This window comes from Macrotis lagotis, chromosome 4 (assembly GCF_037893015.1).
Source record: "Macrotis lagotis isolate mMagLag1 chromosome 4, bilby.v1.9.chrom.fasta, whole genome shotgun sequence".
Classification (NCBI taxonomy): Eukaryota; Metazoa; Chordata; class Mammalia; order Peramelemorphia; family Peramelidae; genus Macrotis; species Macrotis lagotis.
Window position 1 is genome coordinate 47,211,576 of NC_133661.1, and position 12,937 is coordinate 47,224,512.

At 41.7% G+C, this 12,937-nt stretch overlaps 1 protein-coding gene across 2 annotated transcripts in view; it reads right to left on the minus strand.

Moving 5' to 3' along the window:
- Nucleotides 1-782: 782 nt before the first annotated feature.
- The window catches only part of INSYN1 (inhibitory synaptic factor 1), a 54,985-nt gene continuing 42,830 nt past the window's right edge, over nucleotides 783-12,937 (minus strand). For both annotated transcript variants that reach the window (XM_074236365.1, XM_074236366.1), the window contains exon 2: nucleotides 783-1,532. In XM_074236365.1, coding sequence (XP_074092466.1) covers nucleotides 789-1,532 — 744 coding nt within the window. In that variant the 3' untranslated portion in view covers nucleotides 783-788. The remainder of the gene's footprint in view (nucleotides 1,533-12,937) is intronic.

Below are 12,937 nucleotides of genomic sequence, written 5' to 3' on the forward strand. Positions count from 1 at the left end.
AGGAGCTGGAGTCCCTCCCAGGACCACCATTAAAGCAGCTATAACATTGGTCAAATTGCTTCCTGTCTGGGTCCCAGTTTCCTCATTTCTAAAATGAGGTTCTGGAATTAAATATCAATATTAAATGGTAATGATAAATCCCTTTAAGCTTGAAATCGACAAACCTATGATGTGTGGCCCCAACAGTACCCCAAATCTAAGGGACATTCTCAGAGTGGATTCCACTCTGTCATCTTGACCCTGCCAAGCTGAAGGTAAGGAACCACAACATCACTTTGTTAACAGATGGTGGAACTGGGAAGTTGGGGAAAAGCTACATCTGGGTCCTGGCTCTGATCCCTTCCAGTCTCTGTATCTCATAGCTCTCAAGCTTACCCTTGTCCCCTTGCCCCAGATAAAAATATCAAAGTATTTTCCCCTGAGGTAGGAGGGACTGAAGTCTCCCCCTCTCACAGAAGTATTCAATGTAAGAGAGGAGCAATGTTCTATCTAAATTGAGATAGTTCTAATGGGGACATTTCAGGCACTGTGGTAAGTTGTTTTGTTTTGTTTTTTTTTTGTTGAAGAATTTTCCCAATGCTCATGTCAGATCCTGGAGGCAACTACCCACTCTGCCTTTAAGTAAGGCCAATTCTGCCTGCATGACTAGTTGGGGAATTTTTATGACCTTTTCTTTACCATTTTTGTTTTTGTTTTATTATGATTGGATTTGTTTAAATATATATGTGTATCTATTTCCCCACCGGCCCAGCCCATCCCCACTCCCACCCCCATCCCTTTTGTTCCTCTCAGTTTTTCCCTTTGACTTTCTGTCTGGTTGCTGCATATGGCAGGACAGTCTGGGTGCTTTTGTCCGACACTGTTTGGGTGCTGGTGTTCCTTGTGACCCTGCGGGTCTGCCCTGACCCTGTAGGAAGTGTAGGGATATGACTCCCATTCCGACTTGTGAGGGGAGACTTCCGTGGCTTACAGGATGCCAGGGGGGGTTTGAGTGATGCCACATGGGGCTCTGTCTGGGGAGGGTTGGGGGATGGGGCTCCCCCATCCTCCTCCTCTTCTTCTTCCCCCTCTCCTTCCTCATCATCACAGCAGAGGGCATGGTAGAGCACTTTGTCACTGAAACGCACCCGCTCCCTGGTGCCTGGGGTCCGATGGGCCTGCTGGCCCTTGGGGGGATCAGGGGGACAAGAACTGAAGGCCTCCTCACTGGAAGAGTCAGGGGTCTCCACACGAGGCCCATTGGGGATAAGCACCCCTCCATTCATCAGCCTGTAGTCAGGTGTGGGAGGTTGTCGGGCTGGCTCAGGGCCCTCGCCTGAGTCTGAGGGGGTTGAGATGTCCAAAAAGGAGCAAAATTCCCAGCTGTCGGAGAGGATGTCCGAGGTCATGAAATCCAAGTGGGTCAGGTCGAAGGGGCCACTCCCACCACCTTTATCACTACTGGATGTGCTGCTCACTGTGGCTGTCGTCCAATCATCGGGCTCAAGTTCAAAGTCAAAATCGGAGGTCAGCTTGTCTATCTGGCTCACCACCTGCTCCAGGATGCAGGAAAGGAGACACAAGGGGAGAAAGATGTGTAAACACTTTGACAGCCTTCATTATCCTCCACCCCAGTCCCTTTTCATAGAATTAAAACAGAGCTGAAAGGGTCTTTAGAGTTCATCTGATCCACCCCTTTCATTTTATACAGGATGAAACTGAAGTTCCCAAAGAGGAAATGGGTTGCCTATGGTCACACAGCTAGCTTCCAAGTTTGTGTCCAATGTTCAATCTACTGTACCAAAACTGTCTCAACATCCTTTCTCTTCCTTCTTCTATTTAGAAGAAAGAAAGAAAGTGGGATTTGGAATCATGGTGTGGAGTCCTAGCTCCAACTAACTGTATGACCAGAAAGCTAGTTATTTAATCTTCTGGGGGTTGTTGTCCTCAGTTTCTTCATCTGTGAAATGGACTTAATATGGTGGTTGTGAGGATCAAGCAAGATCATAGATCCAGAGTTTCTCAACCTTAGAGTATTAGCTAAGTGTGATTATTACTATTTCTACAAAAGCCTGAAACCATTAGAATGCTAAGAGAATGGGAGGGCAGGGGTAGGTCAAGATTGGGGTGATGGAGGTGGGGTGGTGGTAACCATTTGATTTTTCTCTGGGGAGGAACCAAGGCACAGCATGAACTGAGTGTGTCCAGGGTATATCTAAGCCAAAATCAATGTTTGGTTTCTTTCCTTAAATCACACATATTCTCTCCCTGTCCTCATCCTTGGATATCAACCTCTTGAGGTAACTGGGATGGTTATAAGGTCTTCCTATAAAAGACTTAGAGCTTGGGCCCTAGGCCTTGCTGATCCCTGTTATCTTCCTGAACATTCTATGTCTTTATTTACCTTTGTCTTTCAGGATTTTCTTTCACTAATTTACTAATTCCTAGACTTGGTATAGAATTTTTGATTCTTGGACCTTTGCTGGATCCCTAGAATCCGTTGACCTTCCTAGTTCCTAAGGTTTCTTGGTTGCCTTGGTTCAGGGATCTATCATACCCAATGCTTCTACTGCTGTACCCTACCTATACCTGGGTATCTAATTTCAAAATCTACTTTTTTATATTACCATAGTTCATCCTATGGCTTTACAAATGGATTTGTCTTTTGATTGTCACAACAACCATGGGAGGCAGGTGTTATTGTTACTTTTGATTTCCAAATGAGCAAACAGAGATAGAGGGTAAGTGACTTGACCAGCTTGTAAAGGACCTGAGACTGGAATTGAACTCAGGTCTTTCTGAGTCTAGTGCTCTACACACCATAGTGCCCTCTAGCGGCAGTTTCCATGTTACATAGAACCTAACAATGTCTTTGGAATCCCTTATCTTTATATTCGACATTAACCCTTTTGACCCTCAAAACAAAGCTTTGAAGTGGGTGCTTTTGTCCGTGTGTGTGTGTGTGTGTGTGTGTGTGTGTGTGTGTGAGAGAGAGAGAGAGAGAGAGAGAGAGAGAGAGAGAGAGAGTGTACACAATTAGCATCTGGAGAAAGGATTGAACTCAGAGGTTCCTGACTTAATTCAGCACTATCTATTAGGCCCTTAAGTGTAACATAGGCTCTATATATACAGTAGGTGTTTAATAAATGTTGATTGAATTGAATGGGTCCTTTAAGCAGGTCCATTCAAAACAGACTAAAAGTTACTCCAAGACAGCAATGTTATAATTAGAGGGAGCAGAAAATAATGTGGCGAAAGAGATAAAAGGTTGTCACAAGAATAGCCATCAAGGAAGTACAAGGGAAGTAAACAGATCATGGATCACAGTGGAAAAAGTGACACAAGAAGCAATAAGGATACGATGTTGTAATAAAAGGAACCAAAAGAAATGTTCCTGAGAAAGGAGAAGCCACCAATCCCAAAAGTCTAATTAACTTCTGTCAGTCCTTGGGGCTCAACATCAATAGTGTTCAGGAGAATAAAATTGGTCATGGATGGCAGTGGTGCATTGAAAACAGAAATTTATATGATGGTCATCTTGATTAGCTGCCTTCCTAAAACCTGGAAACATGGTGAAAGAAGACCAGATTTGTAGTATGAACCCTGCACTCAAATCTGGATTCTACCCTTTGCTTGTTATGTGATCTTGGGCAAGCTACCTAATCTCTATTAATTGTAGGGGTGGATTAGATGGATTTCCTTCCATCCTTAACATTCAGTGAAAATCCCCCATGAAACCTATGGGCTGAATTGGTTAGTCAAACTTTCCTCTTTCTTCCTCCCTTCTCTGTCTCCCCTTTTTACCAACTGCATTATTTGTTGAGAGAACAAATGACCCAGATGTTATTTGGAAAGCAATAAAGGAGCAATGCTTTCGATGTTGAGGGTCCCTTGCTAAAAGGTCTCAGGGTATGGTTCAGATAAATACAACAGAAAGCAGTATTTAGAATGGTTGTAAGCCAATCACTGCCCACCAGGCTGGTCGCCAATGACAGGTGAAGTCCTGACATTGCCCACACAAAGAAACTTAATACATAGAAATGCAATAAAGGGAGGAAGGAGAGAGCTAGAGATTCAAGCACGAAGATGGTTACAGGAAAGACAAAGGGCAGAGACACCAAGAATAAGACATGATATAGAAAATCCAAGAGCTTGCAATGGAGAGAGGGAATCCTTTCAGTGTTGTTTCCAGGGCTGAAGAGAAAGGGGGCGGGGGTCAGTTGATGCTCAGCGAGTTTGACTTGGTTCTACCTCTGCAGGCAACATTTCAGCACCAGCCATGGGGAGCTGTCTATGGTCCTGAAATTAGGGTCAGAAGAGATGGAATTATGGAAACCGGTGCACCCATGTGTGTATATGTGTGTGTATGTATGCATTTGTCCATAAACAAGTATGTCTATGTATGTGTATAAGCAGGCAAATCCTTTATGTGAAAATCCTAATTTTATGAAATGAAGACATTTCAGTGTAATTTTAAAAATGCTTTGCAAAAGTACTCTTCAGTTCATGAAAAGATTTCCCTGAGGTTCTTTTAAACAGAAGTTTTTCTTCTGCTTTAAAGTGTTTGTTTATGGATGGATAAGAAACTGACAGGAATTGGGAGCAGCAATGTGGAGATATTCCTATACAAAGAATTAGGAATCCTCCCTCAGTGGAGGTCCATAGGAAATGAAATGGAAGCCTTTCTGAGATTATAGGGAAAAGAAAATTCATTTTACTTATACTTGTCCAGTAATACCTCAGTTCATTAAGAGAAGCAAACCTGGATTTTTAAAAGGTATTTCCCAGAAGAACATTTTGTCAATATGGGCACCATCAATCATCAATGAATGAAGGTGAAAACAGGGATTAGTTTTACACAGTTGAGAAAACAGAAGTGTAGAAAGGGAAAGAAAGGGGTGAGATCAAGGTCATGAGGCAAGTATTAAGTGGATCTGGACTTGAATTTCAAGGGCTCAAGAATTCTGCACCCATTAATGGGTCATGTCAGCTCATATGCAAATGGCTTGCTAAGACTGTACCCCATCCAAAGTCAGGACACTTTAATGGTCTATCCCAGACCGGCCCCTGGTTTGCATAAGTCAATAATTAAGCCTCATTTCATTCTCTGTCAAAGTCCTCATCTGCCTTCTCATCATGGTAGAGAAGTAGTTCTGGGTTCTTGGAAGCTAAAGCCCAAATCCTGGCAGACATCACCAGGCTGCAAAGACTTCTAGTTCAGAACTCCAAGGCAACACTGTGTATGCCAGCTTTGCCACATTTGTAGAGACTCGGAGCCAGAGGGTTAGCTACCAGGTGATGAATTTTTTTTCTAGTCACAACTACTCATGAAAATTTCTACCAAGGCTTCAGTAGAAGAAGCACCCATATCAATAAAATCAGAGATTTCTAAATATAAAATATAAATATAAAATTTAGTTTGCTCTTCTAAAAAAGTTGAGTGGCAAAGTAGAATCCTGAGCTGGGCGTATTGGGATGTGGGTTCTGCTTCTTGATTTTTCTACTGATTTGCTGTGTGGTCTTTGGCAAAGTATTTAATATCCCTGGGTCTCAATTTCCTCACCTATAAAATGGGTATAATAAAACCCACTATACCTGCTTTACAGGACAGATGTTAGGAGAATTATGTGACCTAAGTCACAGGAAGAATCATTCAAGTATAAAGTACCATGCAGACAGAATTCCAGGTCACATTTCTGTAATGTTTCACTGTTAAAAAGTCCTTTTTTACATGTTTGATCCTTCCCCTCTGTGAAGTAGTATCCATTTTACAGATAAGGAAACTGAGGTCAATTTAGGTCAGGTGACTTTCCCAAAGTCATAATGGTATTATTTATGTGTCAAAGCTAGATCTTGTACTCAAATTTTCTACTCTCAGATCTAAGGTTTTCAGTTGTACCCTACTACCTATTACCTTGTACATTCCAGTCTGTGTCTCTGTATCCATCTTAGATAATAAATTCCCAGAGAGTGGAGGTTACATCTATCTGGCTTTATCTGTACCTATAGAAATTATTGCTGAATTTATGTTCCATGATGATGGTTACCAAAAAGTCAGCATATTTCATTCTTTCCACCATTCTTTCCACAGTGGGGTCAATTCCAAGGAAGTCAGACCTCTGGGCACACCCCCAGATTTTATTTTTTTGGGAAAAGCAGTTTTCTTCTAGGTTCCACTGGAAAGAACAGAAGATTCTAGAAAACAGAAGATTCAGAACTCTAAAGGAAGGGAATAGGGAACCTCTTTCTAGTGGGATTATATAAAGTTGAATTGATGCTCAATAGTACTGTGAAGTCCAAGAAATTTGTTTTGATTTCTGTGCCTTCCCCTTTGGATTCCTAACTTCTCTTCTGTGATTCTTTCTTTCCAATTTCTACAGTTCCAGAGACCTCATCTGAGATCAGTCATCAAACTCAATGTGACTCCTAGGATCAATTTCTCTTGAAAGAGAAGGGCCTCCCAAATATTCTAGTCCTACTCCCCCATTTTACAGATGAGGAAACTGAGGCTCAGGTTAAGGAAATTGCCCAAGATCACAAGGTACTTAAGTATTAGAACTGGAATTTGAAATTAAGTTTTCTGACTCTAGAAAATTTGATCTTTCCATTGCACCACAATCTCCCAGGGCCATGTACATTCTCAGAATTTTGTACCCCCTTGATAGGAATCTCAGACATTATTTAGAATCACAGAAATTCAGAGGTGCAAGGAACATCAGAGGCCATGTTCCTCAAACTTGTGTCTGTACCAGAATTTCCTGTACAATTGTCTGAAAGGTGGGTCAAGCAGCCCTTACTTGAAGACACTTGAGACAGTTTCCTGAGACTGTCTGTCCATTACACTTTTAAACAAAATTTTATTTTAAATTTTTTATCATATAAATATTTTATGTTTTCCAATTAACATACAATGGTAGTTTCTACCAATCATCATTTTGCAAGGTTTAGAGTTTTACATTTTTCTCTTCTTCCTTCCCTTTCCCTCCCCTCTCCCCCCCAGCAGAATGTCCATTCTACTTTAAAATACTTTGTGAAGTGGCATTGGAGATGGGGAAGGGACCTTTCCCTAAATCGAATGTCACACTCTATTAGGTAGCTGCCTACTCAGCCCAAGAGTCAAGGTATATACCAATCGATCTCTTTCCGCACCATGCTCCTTGCCCTTTAACTGGCTCCAGTAAATGATAAAACAAAGGGAAAGCAAATAGAGCAGCAGCAAATTGTCAATTTCCCACTAAGGATCTGGCTGATCACCCAGCCAACAAGGTATTATCATTATTGTTTATTAATGCAGTAAGCACTTCATTCTCCATATCCAGCTCTTCCTATGGAGAGATCAGGTAGCTAGATCAATGAAACAGGCTTCCAAAGAGTCTGGACAAAGCCAGGCTTTAGTAGGCAAGGTGACCACTTAGCTTTAGAAATCTGCTAGCCTCTGCTGATCTCCTATGTGAGAAGACTAGGTTGGCAAGGACAGAAAGTGGGAAAGGAAGGGCAAACTCTGCTCAGGAATGTAGACTGACTTTGACATCATCTAAATTCTGCTTCTTCTCAATTAGCAGCAATCTATTTTGCTTACTTTATGAATTTGAGAAAAATCATTCAGCCATGCCAGGCCTTTGTATCCTCATCTGAAAAATGTGGAACAGCCAGGTATAGAAGTTTTCTAATACTGTAATCCTTGCTATGGAGGAAATTAAGTTGGTAGATCTCTTGAGTTTGGGAATTCTGAGCTGCTGTGGTTTAAGTTGATCACATCTGTTCTAGGTTAGGCATCAGAATGGTGACCTCCTGGCAGTGGGGACCACCAAGTTGCCCAAAAAGGGTAAAGTGATCCAGGTCAGAAATGGTCCAATCCAGGTCTAATTTACTGTACTTATATGGTCTATGTTGGGACAGAGTCAAATATGACTTAAAAAGTATTGTAGAATTATCAGATTGTGTGATTTAGATTTGAAAGCTAGTGGCCAGCCCAGTTTCATTCAAGTCTTTTGTTTTCTCATTTTTTTCTTCATTCCTTTTTTTTAAAGTCCCTTTTCCCTATCTCAAGGCTAAAAGTGCCACTCAGAGACCATTTCTAGTACTTCTAATTTTGTGAGGTAGATATGTCTTATCTTAAAAAAAAATAAGGGGGTGGCTAAGTGGCACAGTGGATAGAGCACTGGCCCTGGAGTCAGGAGTACCTGAGTTCAAATCCAGCCTCAGACACTTAATAATGACCTAGCTGTGTGGCCTTGGGCAAGCCACTTAACCCCATTGCTTTGCAAAAACCTAAACAAAAACCCTCCAAAATAAGGGAGCTGGATGGTGTCTAAGGTATCTCCCTGCTCTAAATCTTAGAATATAATCATAATACAATGCCTTTAGAGTTTCACTTTAAGATATATACCAATACTTTACTCTGTTCCAACCAAAATTCCATAGGCCTATGGTGACATCCACTGGTTCATATTAATTCCTATCACCTGTACTTTGCTCAGAATGTTCCTCCCAGTAGGCATTCCATCCTCCTTCCTCTTTTCCCATTGAAACCATATCATCTAAGGCAAATTGTTTTCCCTTTTCAGACCCAAAGTTTCATTTTTGTGACGAGAGGGTTAGTCCAGAGTCAATTCAACAAACATTTACCGCAAGTGCTTACTATATACAAATTGTCCCTGCCCTCAAGGAGCATATGTTTGCCAAGGAAATACAACAGGTGCACAAAGAAATGAAACTACGATTTCTAGAGGGGATGGGCAGTAACCATTGGAGGTGATTAGGAAGGCTTCGTGTAGGAGGTGGTACATGAGCAGAGCCTTGAAGAAAGCTAAGAGAGAGTGAATTCTAGGCATATAGCCCAATCTGTGGGAAGGTGTGGAGAGAGGATATGGAATATTGAGTTGGGGAAACAGCTAGTGGGCTATTTTGCCTAGATTGTGAAGAGCAGGAAGAGGATTAATGTGAAAGAAGTCTGGAAAAGTATGTTGGAGCCAGACAGTGAATGATTAAAAATGTTAGGCTAAGGAGAATGCATTTTCTCCTTGGGGTAATAATAGATAGCCATGGTAGATCTTTTATCAGATTTTTAACACAGCCCTTTTCAGCTTGAATAATCTAGAAGTCCATACTTCTTGACCCTCAGGCCCAACCTCATACAAAGAGCCTTTTCTGACAACCTCAGGCATCATCCCTCTCCCTTTCCTCGGATTTCCTTTAGCAAATAAGGTCTTGATCAGACTATTTAAACCTTGCTCATGCATACATTCATTTTCTCACATCTCAACAAGCTTTGGAGATCTCTTAGGATAGGACTCGAGTCTTTCTTTCTTGTCTCCACTGCCACACAGTTTAGCATAGTATGGCTGGACACAGGGAAAGCTTCAGTAGATACTCATTGTTTTTTTTCCAAAGGGGCTGAGGTTATAATAAATATATAATTTGGGGCTGGAGAATTATAGAAGAGAGAGTCTCACATCAGCTAAGCTGGGGAATTTTGCAAAGAAGAGGTGGGACTTCAGGAGTTTCTCTATGGCATGAGCTCCCACATGTAGTTAGTCGATTTTCCTGAATAGGAATGGAGTGTTAGCAGAGGATTATTTGGGGAGGAGAAGGAGAGGAGGAGGTAGCTATAATCACATTCTTGTAATCATTCAAGTCTTCGAGAAGGGATAACGCAAAGTGGCCCAAGATGCCACAAGGCAGAATATGACATCCATGGATAACTGGCAAAAAGCCTCTTTCTAATCACCTTCAGGCTCCATTTATCAGAGTTTTGTAAAAGGGGATGGGGATTGGAGAGCAAAGGGACCATTACTAACTATAGCAAAGACACCAGGAAGCAGGGAACTGGGGACTGAGCTCCCCAGTAGGGACCCAGCCTATCACTGATGGCAACTGGGGACAAAAAATGAAGGTGAACAGACTTTTTCACAGTTGCCAGCCTTTGTCAAAGAAAAGGATCAATGTTTAGTTCCAAATAAGATAGCACTGGTGATATATGACCAGTCATTTAGAACTTGCTGGACAGAAGAATCTCCTTCCAAGAAAAAAATCCACTAGAAAGGAAACCCATAGACAGAGAACCAAGGCATGGAAGACCTAGACCCAAGTTGGGCTGGGGGGATTGTAGTGGATGGAGGAGATTTGCCTTAAACTTCAACCTGTCACCTGTCCTTTGCTACCCAAATGCTACTACTCTCTTCCATCATACATACCCCAGCTCCAGAACTTTCAATGGCTCCCCACTGCTTTGTGGTCATATTCCTCAGTCAGTACAGCAGTTGAGGTTCTCCATAATCCTACCTGATCCAACTTCATTTCCCATCGTTTCCCAAGGCACACCATTTATCCCAGGCAATCATGTCTCCTCACTGGCCTTACCCTGTGCTGGGTGCTGGATTTTGGCTGTGAAGCCCTGAATCACCTGGATCCCCTGCTGTCAAAATCAGCTCCAAACACAGCTGCAGAGGATTAAGTAGGGAGGGAAGGGACGCTGGGGCTACCACTTAGGTAGAAAGAGATTATTGAGCCACTGCTATTTCGACTCAGACTCAGGGTTTACAAGTCTTCCATTTTCAGGCTATGAAGGCATTTCCTTCTGAGAGGAAAAAGACAATGATGATGGACTTACTCCTCTAATGTCCAGCATTGTAAAGCTACTATTACCCCATAGGAAGGGAGCCTTGAGAATCGGTGATGGCCTACTCCATGGAAGGTCACCCTTGGTCATTATCCAAAAAATCTACCTGACCAGATCTCCACCCATTCAATTCCCAGCTTTCTGCACAAAATAAGTGTTTACTTCTGGTTAGGCGCTGCCTTTTGTTTTCTAGGTACTTATCTCAGTTTGGGAAAGAGTCAGAAAAGCAGTGTGGGCAAAGATAGGACTGCAACTGGAGTCAGAGAATCTTCCTTCACTTTACTGACTTTGTGACTGCAGATAAGCCATTTGACCATTCTGAGCCTATAAAGTGAATGGGTTGGACTAAGTGATCTCCTGGTCTCTTCTAGCTTTAAATCTATGGTCTTCTAACTCTTTGATTCATTCTCACTAACCACAGCTTCTATTTCACAGAGAGCAAGTTACACTGGCACAGCTACCCTGCCCAATGATACTGCATCCCATAACCAATGGAAAATGAACCAAGAACTATGGGAAGGCCCTCTTGACAGCTTCGTATTTCATAAAGTGATAAGATAGATGATTGAGAGTTGAAAAGTCCTAAAGATCTTTTAGTCCAGATGATAACTTCGGGGTTCTAATGTGACTTGCCTATCATCTATTTTTTTTCTGTATCTACTAACCCATTCTTCTGTCACTGGGCTTCTGTCACCATTATTAGGTCTGGGTCCAAGACTTGGGAGTCTTGGAGAATTTCCAGACATGATACTAGCATAAAAGGAGCAGGTTCTCCTGAAGACTCTTGTACTAATCTCAGTTATGGATATCCCTTGGACCAAACTGATCCCTCAAGAGGGATCCCTAAAGTCTGGTTTTTCTGACTTTTCTTGATATCCTCCAATGTCTATCTTCTTGAGAGTCAAATTACTGGCCCAACCTAAGCCAACCATCAGTTGGATTTGAAGCAGGTCCTTCCTGAAATTAGTGCATCCTTTGTAGTAACCATCAACTGCTCTTAACCATGTGGTTACTAGGTAATACCCCATTTCCCTGATGCCTCAATTCCCAAACTCCAAGAATGAAGTCATTCAAGGTGGATGTCTTCAATTATTCAATAGTCAATAGTCAATGACTCTCCATGTCATTAGGGTAGGCTATCTCTTAATAGGGCTGAAAACTACATTCTCCAGGAGTTTGCTGAGCAAAACCCATGTAAGGGGATCATTCATACTGTTGTTGGAGCCTCCACACTGTTTATTCAAAGTAAAATGGGCACTTCCACCTTTTCTATAACTATTCTTCCTTGAATTTCATTCTATCCTAAGAACCTCTACCTGCTATCACTAATCTTCTATCTCCTGGACCAACTGGCTAATGCCAAATTATTCCTGTGGGTAGCCTGCTACTTGGTAAGGTCTTGGGCATGGGAGAAATGAAAGACAACCTTCCAGACTAGCTTTGGCTAAATACAAATATATCCACATGCTGTTCAGGCTATGTAAAAATCCCCATCCTCTTCCAGTTCTGTATGGATCTTGCTTCTAAATACCTGCTACAATGTGGGGGAATAATTTGTTTTTGAAAACCTATGAATTTATTTAAAAAATCCCATCTTTCTGGAAGTACCTATATGGTTCATGTGGCCTTTGGTTACTTACCTTGTTATAGGCCATTATCCAAGATGGATCAGTGATGGTTTGAAAAGATAGCAATGGCACTAGAAGGTTTCAAGTCCAGAAAATAAAGATACAGCTTTAGGAAGTAGAAGTGGTTTTGCAACAAAGACTTTCAGTACTGGCAAGGCCCTGCAGTGTTTCCCAGGATAGGAGCTTTGTCTTTATGATTGTTATATTTGGGGTGCTTTGTGAAGATGGCAACTTTGACCAATCTACTAAAATCTAACTCACCTTTCACAGCTGAATATGTCTACTAACCAAAGCCAATAGAGGACATTCAACCTGTGTTTGAATTCAGCCCTCCTTTCTTCCTCTCAGAGGAGGAAATAATTAGATCACAAGGCAATCCACTTAACTATTGTATAGCTTTCATTTTCTCTTACATCAGGTCTAAATTGTCCTGTTTACAACATTCAACCATTGTTTTTTATTCTTCCTCTTTTGACCAAAAAGAACTAGTCTAATTCCCAATCCACTGAAAAGTCCTTTGTATATTTAAGGACATCTATGATGTCAGTCAATCAGCACACAGTTATTATATATTCTATACATCAGACACTGTGCTAAGCACTGGAGATTCAAAGGAAGGCAAAAAATATCAGTCCCTGCTTTCAAGGAGCTCATAATCTAATGGAGGAGACAAGATTCAAACAACTGTGCACTAATAAAAGGCATACAA